The following is a 14,964-nucleotide window of genomic DNA, read 5'->3' on the forward strand; positions in this document are numbered from 1 at the left end:
TACTTGAAGCATTTGGATCTCAAGCTGTGCTTTGGCTGTTATATTTAAAAAAACAAGATGTGAGAGCTTTAGGGGCTTTTGATAAGCTTTAGCCATAGAAGCCTAAACAAAACAAATTGTTCTGTTTTTGCTTTTAGGACCTCTAATGTGTATATCATTGCTATTCCCAGTGGTATTTTTTGGCTTTCTCAAAAAATTTCTTCAAAAAGCATCTTGTATTAGGAAATAGCGCTTGAAAAGTAACAGAAATTAACTTGGTACCTGCAGTTTTTGACTGGATTTAGTGGTGCAGGAAGTACCTTTTTTTAATGCAAATTGCAGCACTATCAACTAACAAATATTTAAAATATTCTGGGTTGGGCTTTCAAAGGAACTGAAGGGGAATTCTTATCAGTGGGACTTGGAGGCAGACATTTTTTAGGGCCTCTTGGAAAAGAAAAGCCTGTTTTTATATGAGGTTGAGAGCTGTTACGCCCAAAACTCTTTACTAGTTCAATCAGTAGCTAATCGCCCACACAGTTAAATTGCACTTCAGTTACATTTGCTTGCATTGTCTGGCCCTGGTTTCCCAACTGCACAATTTTACTGTAACTTTGTTAGACTACAGAGGCTTTTAGGGCCCAGTACTTTCTCCCCTGGCAGGTATTCATGTGCCACGCTAAGTGCCCTTCTTCTTCTTCATGATGAACTGAACTGATGGTGCCCCTGCAGTCTTTCACAGTCAAGCATTTCCTTCACGAATTTTTGTGACCGTTTTATCTGCTGTCTGAACTACCTTTTAAAAACATGGGCACTTCCAGTGCCGCTTAGGGAAGGCAAATCATCTGGCTGCTGTGCAGTCTTTGGTACTTGGGAAGGCTCTCTTGTTTGAAGGCCTGGCACTGCTGCTTTCAAGGAATAGTTCACTTTCAGCCCTTTTTCAGAATAAACAATCTCCTTTTGTTGGAAGCTGCTTTTTCACAGAATACAGTCCTCTTGCCACTGACTGTATTGAGATGCATTTTGTTAGCTGAAGCTGCGTTGTCAAGACTTTTCTAAAGGCTGCTCTCCTGTTGTCAGACTTCTTGCCTGTCCTTTCTGTAGTAATCTAATGACTAAACCAGTGTTCCGCCATGTGCCTAAACACTGACCTTGTGGTGATAACTGCTGCATCAAAGCATCACCTTAGTAGTATTATAAAGCAAAGCTGCCACATCTGTGTGTAGCTCTGCCATTCCACCAGCATCCTCCAACCGAAGCAATGACACTTGTGTCAAGGATGGCTGAGCAAGACAGAGGTGCAGGAGTAAAAACTGGATTTTCCCTTCTATCTTTCACCACATAATAATTTCAAATGGGATATCAGTGTGGAAGCCAGTATGTAAAACGGAGAGGCCTAGTCAAGGCCAGAGATTTAGATAAGCAGTCAGTGGCCAAGAATTCATGGTCCACTAACAAAAACTGTAATGTTTAATTCTGAAGCCCTAGTAAGAGGTTAATTAGCTATTATAAATACGATCACCAGTATGACAAATGACAGTAAGTGGCTTTCAGTCTTAGATTGTTTGTTAGCAAGGGCAAGACTTGGTTTATCTTTTGCTGTTGTTTTCTGTGATAACAGCATAATCATGTTTAAAACCAAACTCCAATCCCAGGGTAATTCTTCTGCTAGAATAATACAAATCCAAGGGAATTCTATGCAATCTGTAGCATAGGACTAATTAAACTGGAAGATTGGGCATCCATAGCAATCATGATTCTGTGACAGCTCCTTTCCTGGAAGGAATATTATCCAAAGGCTGAGCTGCAGGCTTGGAAGTGCGCCAGAAAAAATAGCCAGGGCAGTCACTTTTCCTTTTGATATTTTGTCACTTAATGGATGGTGAGAGGAGATATCACCATCCATCTGATCCTAGAAGTGCGGCAGTCCTTTGGTGACAGGAAGGTTCGGGAGATCAGCACTAAGTGATTGTCATTAGATACAGGGTTATTGTCGTTTTGGAGTTCCCCTTTTGAAGAACTGCCTTAGGGATAAGGCATAGAATAGGAGGATAGAAGTCTAGAAGAGAAGCAGACCAAACAGGCTTTGTTTCATAAAGTGGTACTATGTGGTAGCTTTTATCTTCCTTCTCTGTTGAAATAGAACAAAAGTTGGATAAGAGGTAATTTTGAAATAAAGAAATTTGGAAGGTGGTAATTGATCTGTTTCAAAAGGATTAGTGCAGCAGAGTCGTGAATCAATCTTTCTACAGAAAAAACCAAGGGGCAGTGGTTGTTGGCTTCCTCTGATCTGGCTTTTTAGCTGGCAAGATGCTCCTCGTCCAGTAGTTGGCAAAGATTGCAGCAGTCAAATAAACTGACAGCAGCACACAGACTGGATCCCTTGCTGGGCACAGTTTCTCAGTGCCCGAATTTCACATCCATTACTGGGTAGATGTTAGAATGACACGTTCAAGAAACACCTGAAGTTTTCAGTTCCAGAAGACAGGTGAGATTATTGCCTGCTTTGAGGAGAACATTGTTTCCCTACTGAAAGGTGGCCAGATAACAGTTTTGTTTCTTTACAGTGGCTCTGAGAAAGGAAGCAGTGTGACTGAAACACCAGTGATCAAAAAGCATAATGGACTTCATCTCACGCTCCCAGATGCTCATGATAACGATTCTGGTGAGGAGATGATTTGTGCTTTCTCATCTTAAATACGTCAATTTTCTACTCATGTGCATGTAGAGAAACACTTGGGGGGGGGGAAAAAAAGCTTACTTTTAAAAACATATTTTAAGTAAGTCTCATGCTTTCAGGCTAGGGAATTAGTGTTTGTCCAAGAGTATTAAAACTGAAGTCATGTCCTCAGCACATACAGCTGAAGAGGATGACAAATTCTTAGTTATTAAGTATGTGACTTGTATTAAATCAGATGTGTTTGAAGATGTGGAAGAACTTATTTACATAATGGCGATGGAGCACTGGGACAGGCTGCCCAGGGAGCTTGTGGAGTCTCCTTCTATGGAGATATTCAAGACCCATCTGCACACCTACCTGTGCAACCTATTGTAGGGCACCTGCTTTGGCGGGGGAATTGGACTCAGTGATCTCTTGAGGTCTTTTCCAACCCCTGCCATTCTGTGGTTCTGTGTGTTTAGCCCCCATTTACACTCATCAATGGTTAAAAAAGCATTACAGGGTTAGGTCTTGAGTATGCAAACACTCAAGCATCAAAACGTTATTCAGTGTGTCTGCTCTTGCTTTTGTTCACAATGTCGAGCCCTGAGGGATTGTATTTATGACATTGTAATCTTACTGGTTCTATACGCATATATTTATGTAATTCTTAATCTGTTTATTCCCTTTTGCTTGTAACATCCTTTGCTGCAATATGTTTCTATATTTTGTGTAAGACTATTTTCCTATTGTATGTGTGAATCAGTATTTTTTAGATTTTTAGATTACTTAAAGAGAACAGAGAAAATTCAGCACAGATAGATGAAGAGGGTTTACCTAATGAATAAGGAATGAATAACTGCTGCTTGGCATATTAGAAGTGATGGAAAAGGGAACAAATGTGAATGTTTCCTGGTGGTTGGTGCAAAATCATTTGGGATAGTCATAACTTGAAGGTCACTGAAGATTTGCAGAAGTATACCTTATGATCCCTGATGCTGGGCAGTCAAATCAGCCTTCTCTCCCTCGGTTATCTCCTCTACAGTCCTGTGCTGGAGGCAGCCAGGCGTGTGTCCCAGTCGAGGGCCCTCTTGGAGGAAGCAGGAGATGAGAGAGCAGAGCTCTGCTCCAGCCTCTGTCCCTTGTGCCTCCTACTGCTGCAGCAAGAGGGAGGGAGGAGGCCTGGTGCTGGCTCCAGTTTCCATCGTGCAGCCTCCAGGGAGTGTGCAGCAGTATCGCCTCAATGCACAGTGTTCTGTGATCCCTCCGTGACTGAAGGGAGATTACTGCAGCTGGTCTGACACCGGCCTCCCCCTCGGTTAGGCCACAATGAGATTATTTGCTGTGCTAGAATTTAAGGTTTGCTGCCAGGAAGATTAATTCCTCTTTATTTTCTTCATCTTCCCCAACTGAAGCAGTGTTCTAACTAAATTCACTGATATCAGTCAGCTGTCTTGCTATTTCATTCTTTCTGTGATTTAGTCTTATCTAATAATGTTCTTGCCTCGAGTGATTTAGGCTGGGGAATTCTGTGTTTCTTATAAGCCCAGTAAATCTATGGAGGTGCATTTCTATTCTCATAGCAGTTTTTTCATAAATGTAAAATATTAAACTTAGTCCTTCTTGGTCTTATAGCAATGCTATAGCAAGATTATTTAGGTATGTTTTTGCATGGTTTCTGTGTGGAGCTCATCATTACAAAATATTTTTTTAATCATTTCTTCCAAAAAATGCGTAGAGGGCTTTGTTGTAAAATGCAAAGTTTATATTCTGTCTGGTGGAGCTGTTGAAAAGAGAAAGTGCACTAAAATAACAAATTGAGGTGCTATCTTCTTATGACATTTGCATGTATTTTCAGGCTTGACGTTGAAGTTCTGTGAGACAGGTTTTGTGGGTGGTTTTTTTTTTTTAGCCTATAAAGTTTTACATTCCTTTAGGAAGAGACATTTTGTGTGAGAGCTGTCACTGCTACTGGCGCTGGCAGCGTTCCTCGCTGCCCTCAGCCCACCCCCAGGGTCACTGGTGCATGCACCTGAGGGTCAGGTCTGGCTGGATGCCTTTCGTCTATAGAGGCCAAGCCAGCAAAGTCCTGCCCTTAAAGTGGGGGGGGGGGGGGGGCTGTGCAGAGACGAGGAGGAATAGCAGTAGCAAATATGTGGGTTTGGGCTGGGATGGAGCCTTTCCATCTATATGTGTGCTGAGAGCAAGGAACATATCGTCTGAGACCATGCAGGGCTGGGGACGGATCGGCTGATCACTGCCTGGTGTGGCTTGCTTCCTTGTTTAGGCTGAAATGGAAAAGAAAATAAACATCAAAGGACTGTGACATGAAAAGGAAGCCCAAGTTACTTAGCAATTTACAGCAGCGGCTCTTTGCGTATAACTGCCAAAGGCAGTAAATTGCTAAGTAACTCGTTCCCTTTTTAGGGCTGCGCAGGCTGAAGCACACACAGCAGTGGACAAAGATCAGTGTCACACTGTGGGCTCTCCGCCCCCAGCAGCTACCTGCCTGGCTAACAAGGAGAGGAGCAGCAGGCCTGTGCTTCTTCAAGTGCAAGTACCTCGTAGTGATGTTCTTTAAAGCCTTCTTTACGAGGGAGGGATGCTTCATTAGACCTGACATGGCTGTTCAGCCCCGCAGCAATGCATGAACCTGTCCAAACTGCACAGAGTTCCCTCACAGTGACATCATCCCCATGCACTGACTTGTAGGGAAAAGAGGATTTCCCCAAGTGCTGAGGATGTGAATAAGGCGCAGCCCATCTGCCCACTCACTGCAGTCAGAACAGCGTTAGGTACAGGTGCTGCACAGCTCCAGAAAGCCTCTCTGAAAGAGGACAGAATTGGCAGAGAAATGTAATGCTGAATGTTGCTTTCAGAGCACACCACCGTGATCGGGAGTGCTAATGCAAGAATCTGCTTAGGCTGACTACCAAGTCTGCAAAGCACGTGCAACATGTTTGAGTTTGCCAATCTAGGTCTGCCCTGACTTTGAAGTACTCCTAAACAGCATTGATAATTGTTCACATGGCACTTTTCATGTTACCTCTTCACTGTACAGATGCTGCCTGTGCTCTGGGTGGCTGGGGGTGAGTGCCTGTTCGTTTTCCCTGTGTTAAACAACATTCTGCCTGTGAGTTCCTGGGAGCCCTGTTGCAGAAAAAATTTTCCTAAATGGAGGGAGGGGGATGAGCAGGAGTGGGCAGGGCAGAGGGAGGAATTCCATACAGTGAAACAGGCAGAAGATTGATCTGTTAAATAAACTGTTAAATGTAATAAATTCTCCATACAATGAGGAATGGCTTTTACTGTACCGTTGAAGCCATAATTACTGCGTTACTGCACTGTCATCTCTTGGAACGTTTGGCCAGGAATGTCTTTGAAAATATGCAGGAATGTTAAAAATGCATCTAGGAGGAGCACATTTGCATTTTGCAAGGGAGCTGTGGGAGGCGCCTGAGCTGAGCACTGTGGACCTGTTTTGAAGTTCTGCTGCTGGAAATGAATGACATTAGTTAGCGGTGAGATAACGGGACAAGCATTTCCCATAGCAGTTTCAGGCTCTGGCTTGCAGTTGTGGCCTCTCCCTAGAGAGTACGCTCCCAGAGGCTTCAGCTTGTATGAAAGCTGTGCGCCATGTTCTGCCCAGGCTGCGCAGTCTTTGCAGAGCATCATGGGGTGCACTGGGACCTGCAGACACCATGGCCCCCATAGGTGATGCTCTACTGTCAAGGAGATGTGCTTTAGCAGCTCTCTCTTCAGCGCTCTCCAGCTGGAAAAACATGCCACTCCTCTTAAAAAGACTGCTTAACATATATATCCCATGGCAGGCTTTTTGCCCTTCTCTCCCCTCCCACGCTCAGAGCTCCCCCAGCTTCTCCAAATACCTGTTATGGTGCTATTTGGAGGGCTGCTGTGAGAGAACATGGGATTTTAGCTCCAGGGTCTTGTGGTCTACAAGATCAGCCCAAGTGCTTCAGTAAAAACAGTTCTCTACAGAAAGAGCTTATCAACATTAAAATCACATTAAGCCTATATATGCTAAAATATTTAGTTCGCAAAGCTTCACAAAGCCAGCTCTGAAGCCTCGTTTCTTAGCTCCGTGCTTTGTGGCAGTCCTCTTGGTAATCCCGCAAAAGGGTGGCTCACCAATATACTCCTGCACACTGCATTTGAGAGCATGGTCTCTGTCTGTACCTTCTTTCTGGGATCCGCTTTTGATGTGATGTTTTCTTCCCCGAGCTGTGGGTGCCGAATCCTTTATTCTTACATAAATGTTACAGTGCATACTAAAGGTTAATATAGTCGAAGCGCTGAACTCTCTGCTCCCTGAGGTTAAATGAAAAACCACGCTGTCTCTAAACCAATAGGACAATATTGATGTCACTTGAAATCTGTGCGTTCTCTGAATGCTGCTGACCTGCTCTGTACTTCTGCACTTTACATTACATTTTACATTAGTGAGCCACGTTTTGCAGTTGTATAGTGACGGTGTGCTTATAAAACAGGTTACTAATTAATATTCTTAGGAAATAACTTTATGATAGAATTCTGCTTTCCAAATAGGAAAATACAGTTGCTTCCTCGATGAAGCTGATAAGCAGACTTTTATAAAATTACTGTCTCTTGATTCACTTGCTTAAGGTGCAGCCCATGGGTAATATAGTCCTTTTTCAATAAAATAACCTTTTATAGGGCATATTTCTCCAGTTCAGAGTTCAGTGTAATTCTTACTACACAAAACTGACGTTTTGAAGACAATCAGACCTGCCTAGCTAGTGAGCCAAATATCCCAAAGTATAAAATGCACTGCTGTTCTTGTCTGTTTGGTCCATAGGATCACAGCGAGCCTCTTCCCTTGCTGCATCAAGAATGGAACAAGCTATATCTGAAATAACAATGCGGAGCAGCACGATGAAGCAAGGACCTATGCAGCTGTGGACAACTCTTGAACAAATCTGGCTACAAGCTGGTAAGTTTTGGTATTTATGGACAACCTGGAATTCCGTTACCCTCCAGTGGTGAATAAGATGACATGAGTATTAAAGGAAACCAGGGCTATTTCAACACCTTACACCAACAGTAAATCTGCCCATCTATCCCACTTGGTTTTTAAAATGCTGCTTGATTAAATCTTAACAAATAAAACGTTGGAGTAATGTGATTTTTCAGCTCACCTCTATTTTTCCATGACACAGAAAACTTCAAACATAACTAAAATATGTTTCTAAATGAGGAGAGGAAGCAGTTCTTCATTAAGAAATGTCATTTGATAGGAGCAATTAGTTTCATTTTGCTGAAAATGATTGGGCAAACAACCTATTAAATGTTATTTAGGTTGACAGCATTCCAGTTTTTCCTGAGTTTTAAGAGAAAATTATTAAACAAGAAAAAGTCCTGCAGTCATTTTATCCTTGGCCGCTTGAATCTCCCAAGGACTTGTAAGATTTGCACGTCACTTTGAAACAGACATATTGTAGCAAAGCTCAGATAGGGAAAGAATAGTGAGAAGGAACTCTACGCAGTGACGACCTCCAAACTCATGAAGGGGTTTTATATAGGGCCCTTGGCGAGGAGGAGAGTTGCACAGTACATTCTACCATTTGCATTTCAGGACTGGTAGAAGGAATTCTGACCCTGCAGTTTTGCTTTTAAGAGACACAGTTTTTCTTCCACAATTGGGCTCCACCGTTGTGCGCCTGAAATAACATTTGAGTGCTGTGATTGCTTCTTAGATGTCTCTGCTACCACTTGCAACAGGAAAAAAAGCAGAGCACACCAGAATGTTGCTGATAATTTACTGTTATGCATGTAGGAGAACCTGTCAAATTTTCATTTACCTAATCTACAATTGGCAATTCTCAAGTAAAACCCAGTAGTCTCACCGCTACTTCTCAGCAAAGATTCTTACAGCTGTTTTTGTGGGGTCATTTTCTACCAATTAGACCTCAGCTCTGGTACAGACTATGTGACATTCTGCTTCTTGCAATTTGGCTAACTACTAGGAAAAAATAATTTACCTAATGGAATGCATCATCCTTTAAGTTAATCACATGTTCTTTCATTTACTTATGATTTCACTGTTGTACTATGGTCCTCAAAATCGCTAGCAGGGTTCTCTTTTATTCTATTTATGCTTCTGGTTTAAAGGTGAAGAGGAGGAGGCTGGTGGGGTTGAAAAAAAGGAGGAGTTTATTGTGATGAGAAGTCAGGTGTCTGTTGTCCATCACCCTGCAGATAGCTGGGGGCAGTTCTTATTTCTGCTGCTGTGTGAAAAGACAAAAGTAATAAAGACTTAGTGCCTGCTGTGACCTAGCTGTGAATTGCTACAATTACTTTTCAGTGTGCCTTCCTCAGAGATGTTAATTCTTTCAGACAGAAATTATAAGCTGTAACTTTTCTGTCCCATTGGTTTATTTTAAACATTGTTTTGCTTCGTGTTTACTTTAACTGGATTTGAAACAGGATTGATGTTCTGACAATATATATTGTGACTGCTTTATGATTTCATTACTAAGGCCGGTTACTGTTATGGATGCAGCTTAGTGGTCTTGGAGGGTTTAGTGGCTCGAATAGCCCAAAAAAGCATCACTGACCCTCTGTGTCAGAATCTCTCCCATCAGGAAGGAGGGGAAGACAGGAATAGTTACAAGGTAATAACTTCCAAAATAGAAATATTTTGTAAACAACAGCTAAGGTCATCACATGCTCTTGTGCTACAGCTCACCACAAAATTAACAGCAGTGGAAAGCAACAAGCAATTAGCATAACCTTCTGATGCCTGCATCTGGAGTCACTTCATGTTTATGAAAGAGCCACATCAGTGTGCTGTAGATTCTATCAGGTTTAGCTGGGACTTGTCCTTTTTCAGTCAGTGACTCATCTTGTGACTCTAGGCAAGTTGCCTAGCTGTTTTGTACCTCAATCTGTAAATGGAGGGAAATGTTTGTCTGCCTTTGGGAGAAGACTTGCATGTTGCTGTTTCTACCATTATTAACACTTTAACCTTTGTAGTGTTAATCATAAATCTCTAGATAAAATCATTACCCTGATACTACAGTAAATTAATAACAAAGCATCTGTCTTTCACAGACATAAGGAGGATGCAGCCGGTCATGTCTCTGTGTGTGGGTGTGGTATGGATGCAGAGCACCAGGCTGTGAGCCTGTCAGCCTGGGCTCCATCAGAGCCATTTCAGGTCCCATACCCCTTCATATCCCAGGGCATGAAAACTGATGGATCCAGTCAGAGTTCTCTGGGCCTCCACTGGACAGAGGTGCACTAAGCAAACTATCCCACAGCTATATGAGGCTGTTTTTGCAGCCCTCAGCAGCCAGACCCCACTAAGGAGCTAATAAGCAGCTTATAAGGAGGACTGCTAGTGTGTGGTAGTCATCAGATGGTGCCGGCATAGGGGAATGGTTACAGCATCACCATCTACCCATAGCTGCAGTAGATATTCAGGGCTAGCCTGCCTTTTGCACAAGCATCCTTAGTCTCTTGGAACTGGGGAGCTTTTGTTGGCCTCTTGACGCATCTCTTAGCACATTCCGTAATTAGTGCGCAAGAACATGTGCAGTTAACTGCAGCTGAAGAAAAGGCTGTGAATTCTGCCCAAATAATGACCCTCTTTTGTGCTGTGCTAAAAATACTTGTGCGTAAGAGGGCATAGACTTGTGGTTTTCATCTGCAACTTTTCTGGGTTTATGGACAGCCATGTAGGAAATAATAAAGCAGCAGCTTTGGAAGTGCAACTGCAAAGTCTGCATGTGCTGCACCGTTGTGGTTGCTGCTTTTTGTCTTTCCCTGCAGCAGTGCTTCGTGAACTTCATCTTGGCCATTTGACAAGCTAACTTCTTGTAGCTTCTGGTAAGCAACAAGATTGATGCATTTATGGTCTCTAGAACAAGTCCTCTTCTCCTTTTTCACAAATCCACATAAAACTAAATTGTCACTGTTTATCTTATGTCTACCCATCTCTTGTAGGACCAGTGGGGAATGCAGTCATCTGCAGCAGGGAATTTAACACGTTTCTTTAGAGGGCTTCCATACCCTCCTGTCCCCTGCAGGCAATCACAGTTAGCTTAGGAAGAGTAAGGGGTCTGTTGTCTTCAAAGACCAGAGAGGTGGTCCTTGGAGCAGGTGTGCTTTGGGGAATACTACTAGGGAATGCTGTTCTCAAGCTTTCTGCAGCAAGGACTGTGATTAATATGGCTTGTCTGGTCCCTTTTAAAAATAACCCGCCCCCCCTGCAGCTTCTTGAAATGTAATGGCTTTTTAAAAGGAGAGAGTCATCTCATTAGGTTTTACATTAACAAGCCTAAACGTTATTCTTGGCCCAAGTCTGAAAGCAGCCCTGTGTCAGAGCCCTACTTCAGGGAATATTTGGAAAGGGAGCTGCCAGCAGTCCAGAGTTCTGCTGTGGTGCAGCTCCAGGTTAGATGATCTTTATGTGATCCATATGCCCATTTTCTCTCTTTTTTCTGCTTTTCATGACTGATAGGTTAAATCAGCCTTGAGAGAACTTCCATGGCATTGGTAAAAGCTTGTTAACACCTTCCACCTCTTGTTGCAGAAGGAGCTGCGAGGAGAATCCTAGAGATTACTGGTGATAACAGTGCTTCTGCTACCAAGACGAATGTCTGACCTAGTAGCTGTTCCTGTCCTTTTTTTCCTTTACGGAATTATGGCAGTACTCCTCCTTTCTGTTTAGAAAATACAATCATGCTGTTTGGCTAAGGAAAACATGTTTGGAATGGTTCCGATTTATGACCAAAACTTACTTTTGTTCTGTGTTTTTACAAGATCTCTTTTGACCTGGAGAGCAAAGCATGTCATTTCTGAAAGTAAATAGTGTTAGTAGTTTTAAACTCCTTCGGTAATGAGTGATTTCTTGCCTGAAGTATGCGTGAGTGTATTTCCAGGCAGTAATAACAGTATACTCTATTTATGTGGAGTATTTTAGAATGCTGCAAGTCAGTTTAATAAGAGTTCAAATACTCCAGCTCCTGTTGCTATATTATTTTAAGCTTTACTTTTAACTACAATGTCCACTTTGTTTGTCTTTGCCAGTACTTTGTATCTGACAGTTGAGCTTCTTGACTAGCCCAGTACTTTACCAAATATGGCCACTCACAGCAAAGTAGGTCTGGTAATTTGATCTTAGATTGGCTAAATGCCTGCTAAGCACAGTCTGCAAACCTCACCAGGTAGATCTAAAGCTTATTTCAAGGAGCATTTAAAGAAAAATGACCCTGATAACTGTTCTATGTAGTCACAGTGGGCTGGAGAGAGCTACCTGCTGGCTCCCTAACATGCTAGATTAGAAAAAAGATTCTAATGAACATGCCATAAACAAGAAATGTAAAGAGAGCCAGTGTAGCAGGGAACAGTGAGCTAATGGAAAAACATCTGTTCCCCTGAGTTATATACAGCAGGAATATTTTTCCCTTCACAAAATGCTTGTGATTTATTTATTTTATTCAGCGTGGGCCAGTTCCTGGGAAAAAGCTGTGTGAGAGGAGATGGGCTTTGTTCCACGAGAAAATGTCATAGGAGCCAGTGGGCTGGAATCTGCAACCCCAACTGGCCCATGTCCACAGCCGCACGTGGGCAGGGGCAGCCCAGGGACAGCAAAGGGAGCAGCTCACCAGCACAGCTTAGGTTTGCACAGCTTGCACATGTGTAATTAAATGCGCTCCCTCCCTAAGATTTTAGCAATCCTAATCCCCCCTCAAATTATAAACTCAGATATTAAAGATGTCTATCAGGTTTGGGAGACATCTTTCCTGATGTTGCAGAATAGCTGAGGTCAGATACTCTCCTGCAATGCAGCAGTAGTTGTGGATGCCATTCCAATATTTTACTTTTTCTTGGGTTTTTGCTTTTAGTGGTTTTTTTTTAAGTTCATTAAAATTTTAGAGCTCCCCATTTATTGCTTGGATTCTTGAGCTCCATAAGCACTGCTGATTTTTTGGCTCTTTACAGTGATACAGGGCAATGCAAGAAGCTGGAGGCTGGCAAGGGGCAACAGGAGGAAATGTTTTACTGTGAAGCTGTTGCTGAGAGAAGGCATACTGCAAAAGTGGTTGACCTACAAAGTTTACTTACTAGTAGGGATTAGGAGTGCTTCATACTGGAGGTAGAAATGATGAAGTGAGGTGGTTTGGTCCCCTTTGAAATTCTGCTGGTGGAGTTAGCAAGCCAGCAGTGGTTCCACTAACGGTTCTGGGTTAGCAAGCTCTGGCCTGGTCTTTTAGTGCAGGATAAAGATGACCAAATTCCCCACTTCTCTTCAAGGAAGCAGGGAGATAGTAGGTCTTCATACACACTCTGCAGGTTGGTTTTGTTTATTTTCTATCAACAGTGAACTAAAGAAGTCAAAAGCATTCTTGGCTTCTATCCATACTGGGCATTTTGGATTGCTTCCCCTGTTCCTGAGGCTTCTGGATACTTCTTGTTGCTGGAGCAGGATGTGAAGCTTTGCAGACTGATAATCCATTGGCATGGGTGGTCTTCAAAGCATACGTGGCATTTCTTAAAATCCGGGCCATGCACATGCTCACATTTATGAACGCTCACTTGTTAGAGAAGTAGACAGCAGCTCCTTGTTAAGCATTCTCTGGATCCTGTGCCAGTGGATGGAGAGGAACCTGCTGCACTGCCAGCGGTACCCACAGAATGGCACAAGGTACCAAATACTAACATTTTGCAGTTGCTCAGAACCTTTTGGGCAAGTGACAAAATATACTCAGTCCTGAAGAAAGCAGCAGGACAGTTATCCATATGAGGGACAGAAGACAGGAATTTATCCTTAACTGGGCTAGAATATGGAGATTTAGGAGTATTTCCTTTGACTATAGCCAGTAATAAGTGTTTTAAAAGGGCATACAGAAAAAAAAAGATGCCCATCCAACAGTATTTTATGCCACCCTTATCAGTGGTGGTCTTATTGCCTAAAACATGGTAGTTTCCCAGCTCTCCCAGGCGAGAAAGAACTGCTTTGTCACCACTTAGCAGTGAGCACCACCCCACTTCATGTAGAGGAACCACATGTCTTGGGGCAAGTTTTGTTGTATTTCAAATAATTTTTTGACTGCACCATTTAGCATAGAGACTAGCTTGTGATAGTTCTGGGTCTCTTCCAGAAATGTTTGCTCTAATGCTGCATTTGTAATTAAAGAAGCCCGTTTGGCATTTCAGCCCCTGGGAGACCTGCAGCTCGGAAATTTAAATCAGGTCCCTGGGCTCCAGTTAACTACCAACTTGCTTGCAGGGATGACTTTCAAGAATGTACATCTCCTGCCTCATTCAAAAGAGCAAGTGGTTGAGCTCACATGGATGGGAACGCGTGGCAGGTTCTGTTCTCCTTCATTTCTGTATTGAAGGCTTCATCAAATGAAGTGATTATAGTTGGGATACAGTGTGAATCTTCTATCTGATCTGCCTGCAAATTGCTGCATGCATGGTTGTGTCATAATAAGGGACGATGACTAAACGTCATCTGACAGCAAGAAAAGACAGAGGGAGAACCCTTTGTCATGGTAATAGCTCTGCATTCACTGATGAAAGAGCTGTCTCAGAGGAGTGGGTCTTTCCAGCTGGCTGTGGGCTGCTGCAATAACAAGTATTAATAGATCCTGCAAGCAGATGGGTTCCGTGGAACAAAAAACACCAAAACACCTCTCTACACATCCTCGCAGGCTGTCTCACCTTCTTCGGGTGTGAAAGGCTGCTCCCTAGTGTGCCATCCTGCTGGTCATCTGGCTGTGTGGCATTGGCCATGTCACCGCAGTTGTATTTTTGGGGTAGGTGAGAGCGGATGATCAGGCTGACACAGAACAGTGATGTGGAACAGTCTGCTTGTGGGAGTAAGTGCTGCATCTTGGATAACACTGAACGTGATTCACAAGGAATGAGATTTTAACTCTTGGGTGTTTCACACTGCAGAAACATTTCAAATCTATTTGATTTTGTTGGCTAGAATTACAGTCGTTGCTGCTTCTGTGGTGACAAGTACAATCACTCTTGACACTGCTTTGAAATGCTTAGGAAACAGGAATAGAGTCAGTGTTCAAGGTGATGGCAGACAACTCTGTTCCTCAGACTGGTGCTGTGATGCAGACATGACTAGATTACACTGCCTTGCTGGTCAGATGGACTCCTCAACAGAGCTCTGACAAATAATTTATCTTGGAGACAAAAAGAGGAGACTGACTGCAGGAGACCCAGCTTTGTCAGAGTCTTCTGTGAGCACTGTTGGTCTGTGTATCTGTTACTGGTCCTTGAAGACTCAGTAGATGATATACTTCTGAAAGTTCTCACTT

At 42.9% G+C, this 14,964-nt stretch overlaps 1 protein-coding gene across 7 annotated transcripts in view; it reads left to right on the forward strand.

Annotated features, from left to right (window-relative positions):
• The window catches only part of TTC7A (tetratricopeptide repeat domain 7A), a 168,130-nt gene that overhangs the window by 112,134 nt on the left and 41,032 nt on the right, over window positions 1–14,964 (forward strand). For 5 of the 7 annotated variants that reach the window (XM_021392818.1, XM_021392819.1, XM_021392817.1 and 2 more), the window contains 2 exons: window positions 2,547–2,644; window positions 7,476–7,610. In XM_021392818.1, the coding sequence (XP_021248493.1) occupies window positions 2,547–2,644; window positions 7,476–7,610 (233 nt within the window). Of the gene's footprint in view, window positions 1–2,546; window positions 2,645–5,065; window positions 5,196–7,475; window positions 7,611–14,964 lie in introns of all 7 variants that reach the window. The other 2 variants (XR_002437364.1, XR_002437363.1) reach the window with 1 other exon arrangement.

Source organism: Numida meleagris, chromosome 3 (assembly GCF_002078875.1).
Source record: "Numida meleagris isolate 19003 breed g44 Domestic line chromosome 3, NumMel1.0, whole genome shotgun sequence".
NCBI classification, from domain to species: domain Eukaryota; kingdom Metazoa; phylum Chordata; class Aves; order Galliformes; family Numididae; genus Numida; species Numida meleagris.